At 42.3% G+C, this 17568-nt stretch overlaps 1 protein-coding gene across 5 annotated transcripts in view; it reads right to left on the reverse strand.

The window, feature by feature from the left end:
* LOC139563136 (DENN domain-containing protein 2B-like) overlaps positions 1–17568 on the reverse strand; it is a 78408-nt gene that overhangs the window by 44570 nt on the left and 16270 nt on the right. For all 5 annotated transcript variants that reach the window (XM_071381445.1, XM_071381443.1, XM_071381444.1 and 2 more), the window contains exon 2: positions 8941–9039. In XM_071381445.1, coding sequence (XP_071237546.1) covers positions 8941–9014 — 74 coding nt within the window. In that variant the 5' untranslated portion in view covers positions 9015–9039. The remainder of the gene's footprint in view (positions 1–8940; positions 9040–17568) is intronic.

Genomic DNA, 17568 nt, shown 5'->3' on the forward strand with positions numbered 1-17568 from the left:
ATACCCCATAATGACAAAGTGAAAACATGTTTTTAGACATTTATGCAAATTTATTGAAATGAAATGCAGAAATGTCTCATTTACATAAGTATTCACACCCCTGAGTCAATACCTTTTAGAAGCACCTTTAGCAGCGATTACAGCTGTGATTACAGCTTAGAGTCTTTCTGGGTGAGTCTCTAAGAGCTTTCCACACTTGGATTGTGCAACATTTGCACATTATTATTTTGGTATGTGACCAAAACTGTAACTCGGTCACTCAGGAACATTCACTGTCTTCTTGGTAAGCAACTCCAGTGTAGATTTGGCCTTGTGTTTTAGGTTGTTGTCCTGCTGAAAGGTGAATTAATCTCCCAGTGTCTGATGGAAAGCAGACTAAACCATGTTTTCCTCCAGGATTTTGCTTGTACTTAAGCTCCATTCCATTTATTTTTTATCCTGAAGAACTTCCCAGTCCGGAACGATTACAAGCATACCCATAACATGATGCAGCCACCACTATGCTTGAAAATATGGAGAGTGGTACTCAGCAATGTGCTGTATTGGATTTGACCCAAACATAATCCGTATTCAGGGCAAAAAGGTAATTGCTTTGCCACATTTTTTGCAGTATTACTTTAGTGCCTTGTTGCAAACAGGATGCATGTTTTGGAATATTTATATTCTGTACATGCTTCCTTCTTTTCACTCTGTCAATTAGGTTTGTTTTGTGGAGTAACTACAATGTTGTTGATCCATCCTCAGTTTTCTCCTATCACAGCCATTAAACTCTGTAAATGTTTTAAAGTTGGTGAAATCCCTGAGCGGTTTCCTTCCTCTCCGGTAACTGAGTTAGGAAGGAAGGACGCCTGTATCTTTGTAGTGACTGGGTGTATTGATACAACATCCAAAGTCCAATTAATAACTTTACCATGCGCAAAGGGATATTCAGTGTCTGCTGTTTTTATTTGTACCCATGTACCAATAGGTGCCCTTATTTTGCGAAGCATTGGAAAACCTCCCTGGTCTTTGTGGTTGAATCTGTTTCAAATTCACTGCTCGACTGAGGGACCTTACAGATAATTGTATGTGTGGGGTACAGCGATGAGGTAGTCATTCAAAAATCATGTTAAACACTATTATTGCACACAGAGTGAGTCCATGCAAATTATTAAGTGCATTTTTACTCCTGAACTTATTTAAGCTTGCCATAACAAAGGGGTTGAATACTTATTGACTCAAGACATTTCAGCTTTTCATTTTTAAATCATTTGTAAACATTTCTGAAAAGATAATTCCACTTTGACATTATGGGGTATTGTGTGTAGGCCAGTGACAAAAACAATCTCAATTTGATCCATTTGAAATTCAGGCTGTAACACAACAAAATTTGGAAAAAGTCAAGGGGTGTGAATACTTTCTGAAGACAGTGTATGATACTCCACTAAAATGGCTCCTGGTAAGTGAGTTAACCCGTGGAACTTGACAGATTAACCCATACCATCAATCAGCATGTAGGAACAATGCCATAGGGATGTACAGTATTATGAAAACCAGATCACTACAGATTAGCTCTGAGGGACTACTGTATCTAACTTCTCTAGTTGAAACTGCTTGGTTTCTCATAATGAGGTAGAGGGGAGTGAAACTGGCCCCACATGCCTGGTTTGGACCTGGGGGTTGGACTCAGGGTTCACTCTCATTAAACCCAGTCCAGAGGCTGGACTCATAGGTTCAGTTTCCTGGACACGGTTTAAGTCTAGTCCAGGACCATAATGAGCAGTATCCTGGATGAAGCTATTCATACATCATCGTTTTACAGAATAGTGCTAGCTAGATCACGTTCCAGTTGACTGTGGTAAAAGTCCAAAGTTATGTCCAATTATTCAGTGTGTCTAAAACGGAAACATATGCGATATGGTTTCAAGGGAAAGCAAATGGATAAAGACCAAACAAGGGTGAAAATAGCAAGAGGACGGATGACTTTAAGTAACCAACATTCTCAAGGTTAAACCCCATTGATCAGTTCTGTAATTAATCTACCTTTAGTTTTGATTTGCCACATTCATTTGTCAGAATATGTCTAGAAAGCATTTTGATGGATCTGCTTCTGCTGGGGAAACATTTTGCTAATGGCCTTTAAATCAAACTGTACAGTATATATCCACAGTATTGCTCCAAATGCACATTATATACTGAACAAAAATCTAAATGCATCATGTAAAGTGTTGGTCCCATGTTTCATGAGCATAAATAAAAAATCCCAGAAATTTTCCATACGCACAAAAAGCTTATTTTGCTCACATTTTGTGTACAAATTTGTTTACATCCCTGTTAGTGAGCATTTCTACTTTGCCAATTTAATCCATCCACCTGACAGGTGTAGCATATCAAGAAGCTGATTAAACAGCATGATCATTACACAGGTGCACCTTGTGCTGGGGACAATAAAAGGCCACTCTAAAATGTGCAGTTTTGTCACACAACACAATGCCACAGATGTTTTGAAGGAGCGTGCATTTGGCATGCTAACTGCAGGAATATCCACAAGAGCTGTTGCCAGATAATGTAATGTTCATTTCTCTACCATAAGCCACCTCCAAACTCATTTTAGAGAATTTGGTAGTAAGTCCAACCAACCTCACAACTGCAGACCACGTGCAACCATGCCAGCCCAGGACCTCCACATCCGAATCCACAGAAAAACACAACCCAATTCACAAATACTGACTTATAAACCACTATGAGATGGAATCAAATGTGAATGACTGTGCATATCAATAAACACTGTAAGGAGTATAAATGTGGCATATGCTTATGACAGTCCCACTGCAATGTATGGTGCAATGATGTCTTGCAACAAAGAGTCCTACCAGACGGTTGTATGGCAGTGCAAATTCAGTGTTCTCCAAGGAAAAGGAAAAATAACTCTTCACATGCAAATCTTCTTACGGATGTCCTGGGTTCGGGCGGCTCGCCATCCTTGGTAGAACTGAATCCATACTAAAAAAAACTGACTTGTTTTACAAACAGGATCACACAATATATATACCATGAGTACCTTTCATATAAACATTGATATAGCTCTTAGCTTTAATCTCTTACAGGAATAAGAAAATAAAACTTAAGTCAAAATGCTTTACACTTTAACTCCAGCACCAGGCTCACATGGACTGAACAATAAACTAGTCTGGGCAATGCAAAGGACTTTACACAACTCCAGCACCAGGCTCACGTGGACTAAACAATAAACTAGTCTGAGCAATGCAAAGGACTTTACACAACTCCAGCACCAGGCTCACGTGGACTAAACAATAGACTAGTCTGGGCAATGCAAAGGACTTTACACAACTACAGCACCAGGCTCATGTGGACTAAACAATAGACTAGTCTGGGCAATGCAAAGGACTTTACACAACTACAGCACCAGGTGGACTAAACAATAGACTAGTCTGGGCAATGCAAAGGACTTTACACAACTACAGCACCAGGCTCATGTGGACTAAACAATAGACTAGTCTGGGCAATGCAAAGGACTTTACACAACTCCAGCACCAGGCTCATGTGGACTAAACAATAGACTAGTCTGGGCAATGCAAAGGACTTTACACAACTACAGCACCAGGCTCACGTGGACTAAACAATAGACTAGTCTGGGCAATGCAAAGGACTTTACACAACTACAGCACCAGGCTCACGTGGACTAAACAATAGACTAGCCTGGGCAAATGGAAAGTACTAGTGCTTACACCTACACACCATTTCTTATAAAGTCATCTAAAACATAACTGTGTACCAACATGGATTATGATAATAGCTAATCACATTTTATAAAAGTATGAAAACTAAAATAGTTCGCCATGCAGGATTAGCATGATCACTAATGTTTGCTATTTCAATTGATCGATAGCTGAGCTAGCCTAAATGTTAACGGCTTGTGCGTATGCTTGGTTCAGTATGAACATGCACAAAATGCTAGCAATAGTTTAGCTAGCCTAATCGCTAGCGGCTCGTTCTCCTTATTAAACCTAACCAAATCCCGGGGTCAATCTTTCCCACAACCCCTTCACAGTACGTTCGGATAGATAAGTAAGTGTTCATATCCGGTTTTGTCTTTTTAGTTCAGTTTTATACAACTTCTCACAACGATTTGAAACTTTGCTTTTCTTCCATAGAATGGCGGTATCTCTTCACGTTTCGTTCTAGCTCCTTTTCAACATGTTGGAGCCCACTGGTGTAGAATGTGAGGTTAGGAGAGGGACTAAGAGAGAGTATTGAGTTTTGATTGGCTCAAAATAAACTGCTCGTCATGCAGCTTCTGAAAGATGATTTGTAATAGCTGTAAACTTTTAAACATATCACAATATAATATAATATGATTGGTTACTGGAATCTCAGTAGTAACAATTGTCACACCCTGATCTGTTTCACATGTCCTTGTGCTTGTCTCCACCCCCCTCCAGGTGTCGCCCATCTTCCTCATTATCCCCTGTGTATATATACCTGTGTTCTCTGTTTGTCCGTTGCCAGTTCGTCTTGTTTGTCAAATCAACCAGCGTTTTTCTCAGCTCCTGCTTTTCCCCAGTCTCTCTTTTTCTCGCCCCCCTGGTTTTGACCCTTGCTTGTCCTGTCTCTGAGCCCGCCTGCCCGACTACGCTGCCTGACCTGGCCATGGCTGCCATCCTGTGCCTTTGCCACTACTCTGGATTATCGACCCCTGTCTGCCTTGACCTGTAATTTGCCTGCCCCTGTTGCTGTAATAAACATTGTTACTTCAACACAGTCTACATTTGGGTCTTACCTGAAACGTGATAACAATAACTATTCAACATTAGTTGACCTGCGTTACACCTGGTTCCCAAGTGGGCGGGCCTATGCCCTCCCAGGCCCAACCATGGCTGCAACCCTGCCCATAGATGAAATCCATAGATTAGGACCTAAAAGAATATATTTAAATTGACTGATTTCCTGATATGAACTGTAACTCAGTAAAATAGTTGAAATTGTTGCATGTTGTGTTTATATTTTAGTTTAGTCTAAATTCAGTCTGGTTCTTGTTTGACCTATCAGCAGCCATAACATTCTGTGATAGTCAAAACTGCCCCAGTGTAAAATCACTGTAGATGTATTTCAAATAGCAACAGAACCTGTGTAATATATCGATTCAAACACCCCATATCCAGCCATCAGACCATTATACGTTGAATCAGCCGGTAGAATAACAGTGCGCGTTCAAAAATACCCCCTTAGGCACGCCTTGGCCAAGATTACTCCACGAGTCATAAAAAGCTGGTTTGACTGCAGTATTAAGCCCCTTCACACAAAAGGAAAACATCAAGTGCAGAATTCTCCAGTACAGATAGCTGCGTTGTGGTTGGGGTCTGTGGGGGTGTTCTAGTGGTCAGGACTGGGCCTGTTAAAACAAGCCTTCTCTGGTGCTGGGCAGCTTCAACTGTGGCGGCCACACATGTACTGAGCTGGGTGCCAGTTAGGGCCTGGGTCCTGGACCCACTGTCCTCCAGCCAGGGCACATCATATCAACCACAGGTCACTTCCTGTTCTGTTGATAGACCGGGCCACAACAGGGGGGCTTCCAGTAACCCAGATAAATAGATAGATTTTCAAAAAGAAAAAAGAGAGAAGCCATTAACATCTGCTCCATTTCACTTTGAGCTTCACCCTCAAGACACACTCCCTCTTCCTCTCATAAATGTGTTTTATTTCATTTCCTTTTACCTTTTTATAGATTTATATCCAGCTTTCCAGTGACTTCATTTATTTTCTCAGCAATAATATTTTCTATTAAAAGAAGTGCCCATCAAAGCCCTGCTGCACCCCTCCCTGATCTTATGAGAAGTTGTATTCGCAGAATTCTTTCTTGCCAAGTGATTTACCAACAGAATAATTCTTTTTGGGGGGGGATAGAGAGACTTGTGGGAAGGTGGGGGCAAGTATATAACGGTGCTCTCTCTGTGCATAAATTACAGTTTCTTCTCTTAAATCATCTTAATGTTGTGCAATTTTTAATAAGTAAAAAACGATAGAAACATCATGAACTGTGTAGAGTGTTGATGGTAACAGAGATAGGGACTGTTCTTGTTTCTAGAGAACTGTCTTTATCTCGACTGGGGTCGTTAGATGAGCGATGGGGTACAATTATTAGATTCCAACACTTGATGTAACCTAAGTAGATTATCGGAAGGAGACCAGGGCTAACTACACTCTTAAAAAAAGGGTTACAAAAGGGTTCTTCGGGTGTCCCCATAGGAGAACCCTTTCTGGTTCCAGGGAGAACACTTTTTGGTTCCAAATAGAACCCTTTTGGGTTCCATGTAGAACACTCTGTGGAAAGGGTCCTACATAGAACCCAAAAGGATTCTACCTGGAAACAAAAAGGGTTCTCCTATAGGGACAGAAGAATAACAATCTTTTTAGGTTATAGATAGCACCTTTTTTTTCTAAGAGTGTATCTAACTCAGGAGACATTGTGAGGTAACAGAAAAACAACTACTCAGCACAAAATCTATTTCTCTTCTGTCTCTTCTATTTCTCTTCTCTTCTGTCAGTGGTAGTCATGTTAAACTCCTCACAGGCTATGGTGTTTTCACACTGGGTCAATGTGCCAGCTAGGGCTGTAGCTAGCTTCCAATTGGCAGCCCTTCTCAAGGTTATTCACATAAAAGATCCAACTAAAACATGTCAGAGCCATAGCCACTGACTGCTGTGTTATACAAGGACATGTAGCACTTGGTAAACTAACATCCTGACAGACTACACACCAAGTAGCAGATGGTGAAGGCTTGCAGTTGCACCCCTGTGAGTCCGATGTAAGCATTCCATGCCAGTTGATGCCAGTTCCTGTAGATCTTAAATCTTCACTCTAAGCCTAGTTTCAGTGGACACAGTGTGTGTATATATAGTGTTGAAGGGAAAGACTGATCACAAAACAGAACAGTCTATCGCCAGCACATTCATTACGAGCCCTGTTTGTTTCTCTGTTCCAGGAGGAAGATGTCATCTCTCAACATGGTTACTCAAACAAGCCTCTTCTCAGACCACAAAGAATTTATAGTTGAATGGGGCCCTATTCCAGAATGTAGAGGATGGCTTACAAAAGCAGATACTAAACTCAGCAAAAAAAGAAACGTCCCTTTTTCAGGACCATGTCTTTCAAAGATCATTTGTAAAAATCCAAATAACTTCACAGATCTTCATTGTAAAGGGTTTAAACCCTGTTTCCCATGCTTGTTCAATGAACCATAAACAATTAATGAACATGAACCTGTGGAACAGTCGTTCAGACACTAACAGCTTACAGATAACAGCTTACAGTAGGCAATTAAGGTCACAGTTATGAAAACTTAGGACACTAAAGAGGCATCTCTACTGACTCTGAAAAACACAATATAAAAGATGCCCAGGGTCCCTACTCATCTGCATGAACATGCCTTAGGCATGCTGCAAGGAGGCATGAGGACTGCAGATGTGGCCAGGGCAATAAATTGCAATGTCCATACTGTGAGACGCCTAAGACAGCGCTACAGGGAGACAGGACAGACAGCTGATCGTCCTCGCAGTGGCAGACCACGTGTAACAACACCTGCACAGGATCGGTACATCTGAACATCACACCTGCGGGACTGGTACAGGATGGCAACAACTGCCCGAGTTACACCAGGAACTCACAATCCCTCCATCAGTGCTCAGAATGTCCGCAATAGGCTGAGAGAGGCTGGACTGAGGGCTTGTAGGCCTGTTGTAAGGCAGGTCCTCACCAGACATCACCGGCAACAACGTTGCCTATGGGCACAAACCCACCGTCGCTGGACCAGACAGGACTGGCAAAAAATGTTCTTCACTGACGAGTCACGGTTTTGTCTCACCAGGGGTGATGGTCGGATTCGCGTTTATCGTCGAAGGAATGAGCGTTACACCGAGGCCTGTACTCTGGAGCGGGATCGATTTGGAGGTGGAGGGTCCGTCATGGTTTGGGGCGGTGTGTCACAGCATGATCGGACTGAACTTGTTGTCATTGCAGGCAATCTCAACGCTGTGCGTTACAGGGAGGACAATTTCTTCCCTCATGTGGTACCCTTCCTGCAAGCTCATCCTGACATGACCCTCCTGCATGACAATGCCACCAGCCATACTGCTCATTCTGTGCGTGATTTCCTGCAAGACAGGAATGTCAGTGTTCTGCCTTGGCCAGTGAAGAGCCCGGATCTAAGTCCCATTGAGCACATCTGGGACCTGTTGGATCGGAGGGTGAGGGCTATGGCCATTCCCCCCAGAAATGTCCGGGAACTTGCAGGTGCCTTGGTGGAAGAGTGGGGTAACATCTCACAGCAAGAACTGGCAAATCTGGTGCAGTTTATGAGGAGGAGATGCACTGCAGTACTTAATGTAGCTGGTGGCCACACCAGATACTGACTGTTACTTTTGATTTTGACCCCCCTTTGTTCAGGGACGCATTATTCCATTTCTGTTAGTCACATGTCTATGGAACTTGTTCAGTTTATGTCTCAGTTGTTGAATCTTGATATGTTCATACAAATATTCACACATGTTAAATTTGCTGAAAATAAACGCAGTTGACAGTGAGAGGACGTTTCTTTTTTTGCTGAGTTTACTAGTTCTATCCCTGTAGCTCTAGCGAAAAGGCAGACAGAATACAATCAGTACTTCCTTATTAATAATTGCGTAACGCTAACAGCTGTGGGTTGATGAGCCATGTCACCTACTGCATGCAGTGTATCACTCAATACAGACACATAGTGGGATCCCACGGTACAGATTTACAAAAATAGCTTTACTACCTGAAGAAAATGTCCTCTGAGGCAATAAAGGATATGAGCACCTGCACTGGTTATTACTGACATCATAATGCATGTTGAGAGCCATCCCCTTTCCATCCACCCTGTCCCTCCCCCTCCCCTAGAGGCTGGTGGTGATATCACTGACCTGTCGGGGATGTCCCGGGGCACATTAGCCCCTCTTGCTCGGGGTGCAGCCTTGGAACTTTTGTTGGCAGTCATCGTCACCCTCGGACCGCCCACTCGCCTGATAGACAGACAGGATACAACACATGAAACTCCCCACCCATAACATGGACAATACATCAGCATCCAACAGATTGAAGTCTTTGTGATTGTTTGGGTGAGGGTATACTTGTAGCCGTGTACATGCATATAAATCACAACAATTCATTACTTACTGTTAATAAACTGCAGTAATAACAAAATTAGTTGTGTGAAATAAAGCGTTACCCAAAACACTCACACTTGAATTTGAGACCTTGAGAGTATAAGTGGGTCAATGTGCTCTGTGCATATTTGGCCAAAACCATGACAAATATGGAGCTTAATCTCAGCCATGGGAGTGCCATATCAGATATCAGATGGATGACTTCACTGGATTCCTAACAGTGTGAGTAAACACCAGAGCATAAAGTACAACAACCAAGGAGAGAAAGGGCTGTGCTGTGTGAGGGACTCATCTGTGCTCTAGGCTCTGCTCTGTTAATCCAGCACCTCTCTCTCTCTCTCTTCTCATACAAATGAATGGAAATACAGTAATCATGAGGTCACCGCTCCAAACGAGAATGGTCCCTGAAGTCTCACAACAGAAGACAAATGTCTTTGGTTGCCACAGAAATGGCAGAAATATTCCTGAATCATTCAAGCCAGTTGGACAGGAGATCTGGGCTTGTTTAAAAGAAATCTTCAATCTCACTCCATTGTTTTCCCATCAATTTAGAGAGCACAAAACATTAAAAGGTAGAATTAAAGAAATTACAGAGCACAGTCTAGATTGTAATTACGGTGCACCCTTAAAATCGCTGTTTGAGATTGAAGTGGGCAAGAATAGCCAGTAATTGCAAACAAAGCACAGAGCCAACTAAAGAGGGGAGACACTCCATCCCCTTCTGATTGGAATGGGTGTTTTTATCCATCTCTTCTTGACTAGAGCAGCCAAGACTAACAGACTTGCTCTCTTCCCATGAACGTGTTCACCTAGAGGGCTAGAAAAAAAGCCTAGCTGTGTTTTTATTGCAGACTTTAGTTTTAGAGGCTTGTAGTTTGTGTGCTGCTGAAGGCTCTCAGGACTCAGACTAAACAGAGAGAGAGACATGTTTCTCTGATCTGACTGACATGATGACCACATAGCCTGCGTTACGTGCGCGAGCGTTGCAAAATACATTTACACATACAGTTGAAGTCGGAAGTTTACATACACCTTAGCCAAATACATTTAAACACAGTTTTTCACAATTCCTGACATTTAATCCTAGTAAAAATGTCCTGTTTTAGGTCAGTTAGGATCACCACTTCTTTTTAAGAATGTGAAATGTCTGAATAATAGTAGCGAGAATAATTTATTTCAATTTTTATTTCTTTCATTACATTCCCAGTGGGTCAGACATTTACATACACTCAATTAGTATTTGGTAGCATTGCCTTCAAATTGTTTAACTTGGGTCAAACGTTTTGGGTAGCCTTCCACAAGCTCCCCACAATAAGTTGGGTGAATTTTGGCCCATTCCTCCTGACAGAGCTGGTGTAACTGAGTCAAGTTTGAAAGCCTCTTTGCTCGCACACGCTTTTTCAGTTCTGCCCACAAATCTTCTATAGGATTGAGGTCAGGGCTTTGTGATGGCCACTCCAATACCTTGACTTTGTTGTCCTTAAGCCATTTTGCCACAACTTTGGAAGTATGCTTGAGGTCATTGTCCATTTGGAAGACCCATTTGCGACCAAACTTCCTGACTGATGTCTTGAGATGTTGCTTCAATATATCCACATACTTTTACTTCCTCATGATGCCATCTATTTTGTGAAGTGCACCAGTCCATCCTGCAGCAAAGCAACCCCACAACATGATGCTGCCACCCCCGTGCTTCACGTTTGGGATGGTGTTCTTCGGCTTGCAAGCATCCCCCTTTTTCCTCCAAGCATAATGATGGTCATTATGGCCAAACAGTTCTATTTTTGTTTCAACAGACCAGATGACATTTCTCCAAAAAGTATGATCTTTGTCCCCATGTGCAGTTGCAAACCTTAGTCTGGCTTTTTTATGGCGGTTTTGGAGCAGTGGCTTCTTCCTTGCTGAGCGGCCTTTCAGGTTATGTCGATATAGGACTCGTTTTACTGTGGATATAGATACTTTTGTACTTGTTTTCCCCAGCATCTTCACAAGGTCCTTTGCTGTTGTTCTGGGATTGATTTGCACTTTTCGCACCAAAGTACGTTCATCTCTAGGAGACAGAACACGTCTCCTTCCTGAGCGATATGACGCCTGCGTGGTCCCATGGTGTTTATACTTGCATACTATTGTTTGTACAGAGGAATTTGAAAATTGCTCCCAGGGATGAAGCAGACTTGTGGAGGTCTACAAACTTTTTTCTGAGGTCTTGGCTGATTTATTTTGATTTTCCCATGATGTCAAGAAAAGAGGCACTGAGTTTGAAGGTAGGCCTTGAAATACATCCACAGGTACACCTCCAATTGACCCAAATTATGTCAATTAACCTATCAGAAGCTTCTAAAGCCATGACAACATTTTCTGCAATTTTCCAAGCTGTTTAAAGGTACAGTCAACTTACTGTATGTAAACTTCTGACCCATTGGAATTGTGATACAGTGAAATATAAGTTAAATAAATGATCTGTAAACAATTGTTGGAAAAATTACTTGTGTCATGCACAAAATAGATGTCCTAACCGACTTGCCAAAACGATAGTTTGTTAACAAGAAATTTGTGGAGCGGTTGAAAAACGAGTTTTAATGACTCCAACCTAAGTGTATGTCAACTTCCGACTTCAACTGTACATGTTATTCAATCATTTCATTCAAACTGCTCGTGTGCTTCAACGAGCGTCTGCGTAGCCAGGCGCTAAAATAGAACTCCCATCTCCTCATTGGTTTTCAGGAGCATATACCCGCGTGGGTGATTGAAAGATGAACTGAGGTCCACACTCCATTCCAGTTGGTCGTGTTAATGCACCTTAAAGTTGGTTGCCAATCGCCATATAAAGTCCACAGAAAAAGAAGACTGAAGGAGGAGCGATTACTAGAAACTAACCTAGTGCATTTCAGGTAAAATAAAACCCAATGTTTGTATCCCAGGACAAATTAGCTAGCAACATCAAGCTAGCGAGCTAAATGCCCATGAATGTTTCATGTGTTTCGACCTGTCCCCAAATTAATATAGCTGGTTCAGAGTTCATGTTGATATTTCAACCTGATATTTCGATGGCGGACGCACGCGCATGCTTGGTCTAGTCGGCATGTGAGCCAAACCGACCATCACATTTACACTACTCTGATCAACATTATATTCAATCAAAGGGTAATGACTTCTAGTCTTGCATATTTCTCTGCCTGATAATGTAGTTCATATCATTGCCATTATCATCATTTCACCAAAACATCTTTATTATATATTCATGTATTATTGTGTTGAAATGGATGTTCAGATCAAATGTGTTGTTTCTTCAAAGCTTCTCTATAACGTCACACATTCTGTGGTGTCCATGACATGGCAGACATCAGCACCCAGAGGAACCCGTGTTAGTAACCCGTGATCACGTGTGGCTCAGTTTGTAGAGCATGGTGCTTGTAACGCTAGGGTTGGGAGTTTGATTCCCACAGGAGACCAGTACCAAAAAAGTAAGAAAATGTGTGCACTCCCTACTGTAAGCTAAATTACATAAATGAACACCCTGTCATTTCACCATAAACAGTCCCTGGATGCCCACATGTCCCTTGAACAGTTTCCTCCCTTCAAATGCCAATCTCATCTAAAATACAGTCTCAGCACTGAAACAACCCCTCTTCCAAAGTGTTTTGGTTTCTATGGAGGTCAATAGAAAATCCAGAGAGATCAGAGGTGGATGGGAGGGAGGGTGCTGGGCTCTGGTCAGAAGCTGTTTGTTTTCAGGAAGTAGTTATATGAAGCAGCAGTAGCCCTAGTGGAGCTGAGCTGAGCCCTATAGAGACAGATGAGGAGAGAGACGGCACTGAGCCCTATAGAGACAGATGAGGAGAGACGGCACTGAGCCCAATAGAGACAGATGAGGAGAGAGATGGCACTGAGCCCTATAGAGACAGATGAGGAGAGAGACGGCACTGAGCCCAATAGAGACAGATGAGGAGAGAGATGGCACTGAGCCCTATAGAGACAGATGAGGAGAGAGAAGGCATTCCTGCTGTCATCTATTTCCTGTTTTAGTGGACTGAGAGGACAGAGCATAAGTCTTCATTTTGATCCAGCAGCACAGGGAATTGCCAGAATATCCTGACAGATCTTAACAACTGCAGTTGTTTTGGTTCATTCGGGTCTTCTGCAGGCAGGGAAAGCCAAGGTATTCAGAATGTGAGCCTTGGAGTGCATTGATGGTGATTAGTCTACACTCAAACACATAGCCATAGGCTCTGGTCTGTATTTATTTCTGTGCACACAACCATAAGTACCCAAAGGTATACTTGGAGTTTCATCTGTACATGCTTTCACTTACTACAGTCATCAATGTCACCAACATTAAAAGGCATGTGAGAAAAACAGAACATGAAAGCACATCCGTGGAGGAGAAAGAGGAGGACCATCATCTTCAGTGAATTTCATAAAAATAGTTATCCATTTTAGATAAAACTATACTAAACATCACCAAATAATTGATTAAAACACACTGATTTGCAATGAAGGTCCACAGTTGCCTCAACAGCACTCTGTGGGGTAGCACCATTATGTAGCTGGAGGACAACTAGTTTCCGTCCTCCTCTGGGTACATTGACTGCAATACAAAACCTAGGAGGCTTATGGTTCTCACCCCCTTCCATAGACTTACACAGTAATTATGACAACTTCCAGAGGACGTCCTCCAACCGACCAGAGCTCTTGCAGCATGAACTGACATGTTGTTCACCCAATCAAAGGATCAGAAAATAAATCTAGTACTGAAAGCAAAAGCTACAGCTAGCTAGCACTGCAGTGCATACAATCTGGTGAGTAGTTGACTCAAAGAGAGAGAAAGACAATAGTTTAACAGTTTTGAACAAATCTTATCTTTAAAAATAAATGAGAAGCAAGAGAGAGAGAGATTTATTTGTATTTTTTTCACTTTCACTTAGCTAGTGAATGCAGCTAGCTAGTTTAGTCTACTCAAGCACCCGGCTCAAACAGAGAGGGATGGTATGTGAGCTAGCTGGCTATGGCTGTCCAACACTGGAACTCTTCCAAGTCAAGATAAGCTTTTGGTTTTATTAATTTATTGCCACCTGGGCCCACAGGTGTAACTGCACTGCTTGCTGACGGTACACTGTACTGCATGTTTGTAGTGGGTTTACTAACACTTTAGTTCTAGTAGCTATGTTGACTATGAGACGTTAACTAATATGGTGACAATGATATAGGCTGTGTGTAGCAGTTAGCGATTATGATATGAAGGCATGGTCACAGACAGCCGATTCTGTAGAAAAACGTTTCTTAAAACTGAAGCAAACGGAACGAAACGGGGAAAAACATATCTGAATTTGTCCAATAGAAACTCTTGTTTGCAACTGTTGGACTAATGATTACACCCTAGATCAGCAAGATGCAAGCAAGAGTGTGCAAGGCAGTATTGAATGTGTCACTGTCACCTTGATTACTCACATTTTTTTCTCGACCTGTGCACCTACGTTGTAAACTTTAATTCATAGACTAGGTTGCAGCAACCTCATGATGGGTATAGAGAAAATTTGAGTATCATGGAATAGCCTAAACCTATCGATGGTACATTGAGCTGGGTGAATGGAATATGAATGACAGTTATCCAATATGCTGTAATAGAAATAAGGCCATGTTCATAAAAAATAATAATCCTCCTCCCTCATTTTAAACTTCACCGACCACCACTGAAGCACATTAAATATTAGATGAAATTTGGACAGAATATCAGATGTCTGAAAATATTGCTATTTCTTTTAAATACCTGCTACAGCTTGATGAAATAATTTTTTTCATTGACTTATTGAATGATGCACAGCTGTAAAAATACTGTTGCCTGTGCGTAAAAACACTTTCAATAGTAACATCTGGAAAGCAAATACAGTATGCTTAGAAAAAAGGAGAACTTATCAAAACAGGCATACTGATAAACCACAGCAATTAAAAACACATTTGAAAAGTCTCTCAGCTAATCTTAATGGTTCTATCAAAACAAATGTAGAGTACCCCAGGATTCTTTATAGGCCTAGGTATCATTTTGGAAGTACTTCAGATCAGTACAGTTTCCAAATATGAGGCTTACTGCCTTTACCTACATTGATTGTACAACACAAACTCAGCAATAAAAGGACCCTGTCTTTCAAAGATAATTCGTAAAAATCCAAATAACTTCACAGATCTTCTTTGTAAAGGGTTTAAACACTGTTTCCCATGCTTGTTCAATGAAACATAAACAATTAATGAACATGCACCTGTGGAACGGTCTTTAAGACACTAACAGCTTACAAATGGTAGGCAATTAAGGTCACAGTTATGATAACTTAGGACACTAAAGAGAACTTTCTACTGACTCTGAAAAACACAAAAAATAAAAATGTCCAGTGTCCCTGTTCATCTGCGTGAACGTGCCTTAGGCATGCTGCAAGGAGGCATGAGGACTGCAGATGTGGCCAGGGCAATGTCCGTACTGTGAGACGCCTAAGACAGTGCTACAGGGAGACAGGACAGACAGCTGATCATCCTTGCAGTGGCAGACCATGTGTAACAACACCTGCACAGGATCGGTACATCCGAACATCACACCTGCGGGACAGGTACAGGATGGCAACAACAACTGCCCGAGTTACACCAGGAACGCACAATCCCTCCATCAGTGCTCAGAATGTCCGCAATAGGCTGAAAGAGGCTGGACTGAGGGCTTGTAGGCCTGTTGTAAGGCAGGTCTTCACCAGACATCACCGACAACAACGTTGCCTATGGGCACAAACCCACCGTCGCTGGACCAGACGGGATTGGCATAAAGTACTCTTCACTGACGAGTCACGGTTTTGTCTCACCAGGGGTGATGGTCATATTTGCGTTTATTGTCGAAGGAATGAGCGTTACACCGAGGCCTGTACTCTGGAGCGGGATCGATTTGGAGGTGGAGGCTCCTTCATGGTTTGGGGCGGGGTGTCAAAGCATCATCGGACTGAGCTTGTTGTCATTGCAGGCAATCTCAACGCTGTGCATTACAGGGAGGACATCCTCCTCCCTCATGTGGTACCCTTCCTGCAGGCTCATCCTGACATGACCCTCCAACATGACAATGCCACCAGCCATACTGCTCATTCTGTGCGTGATTTCCTGCAAGACAGGAATGTCAGTGTTCTGCCTTGGCCAGTGAAGAGCCCGGATCTCAATCCCATTGAGCACGTCTGGGACCTGTTGGATCGGAGGGTGAGGGCTAGGACCATTCCCCCCAGAAATGTCCGGGAACTTGCATGTGCCTTGGTGGAAGAGTGGGGTAACATCTCACAGCAAGAACTGGCAAATCTGGTGCAGTTTATGAGGAGGAGATGCACTGCAGTACTTAATGCAGCTGGTGGCCACACCAGATACTGACTGTTACTTTTGATTTTGACCCCCCCTTTGTTCAGGGACACATTATTCAATTTCTGTTAGTCACATGTCTGTGGAACTTGTTAAGTTTATGTCTCAGTTGTTGAATCTTGTTATGTTCATACAAATATTTACACATGTTAAATTTGCTGAAAATAAACGCAGTGAGAGGACGTTTCTTTTTTTGCTGAGTTTATATGTGTGCCATTCAGAGGGTGAATATGCAGGACAAAAGATTGAAGTGACCTTGAACGGGGTATGGTAGTAGGTGGTTTGAGTGTGTCAAGAACTGCAACGCTGCTGGGTTTTTAACGTTCAATCGTTTCAGGTGTGTATCAAGAATGGTCCACCACCCAAAGGACATCCAGCCAACTTGACACAACAGTGGGAAGATTTTGATTCAAAACGGGCCAGCATTCCTGTGGAACACAGTATCAAGAATGGTCCACCACCCAAAGGACATCCAGCCAACTTGACACAACAGTGGGAAGATTTTGATTCAAAACGGGCCAGCATTCCTGTGGAACACAGTATCAAGAATGGTCCACCACCCAAAGGACATCCAGCCAACTTGACACAACAGTGGGAAGATTTTGATTCAAAACGGGCCAGCATTCCTGTGGAACACTTTCAACACCTTGTAGAGTCCATGCCCCGGTGAATTGAGGTGGTTCTTAGGGCATAAAGGAGTGCAAGTCAATATTAGGAAGGTTTTCCTAATGTTTTGTACACTCTGTAATGACAAGGAAATGGCAGTGATTGTTAAATAAACAGGCTACTTGTGCAATGCAAGAAAAGTAGGCAGGTTTCAGCGTGTAATTACAAAGAAGCCAAGTTGAGGGTAACAAGTGAATTGGTGATTCATAGGAAATTAAATGCACAAAATTTGCATTTTTTAAAATTACCTTTATTGAGCTAGGCAAGTCAGTTAAGCACAAATTCTTATTAACAATAATGGCCTAGGAACAGTGGGCTAAATGCCTTGTTCAGGGGCAGAACGAC

This window comes from Salvelinus alpinus, chromosome 33, assembly GCF_045679555.1.
Source record: "Salvelinus alpinus chromosome 33, SLU_Salpinus.1, whole genome shotgun sequence".
Classification (NCBI taxonomy): Eukaryota; Metazoa; Chordata; class Actinopteri; order Salmoniformes; family Salmonidae; genus Salvelinus; species Salvelinus alpinus.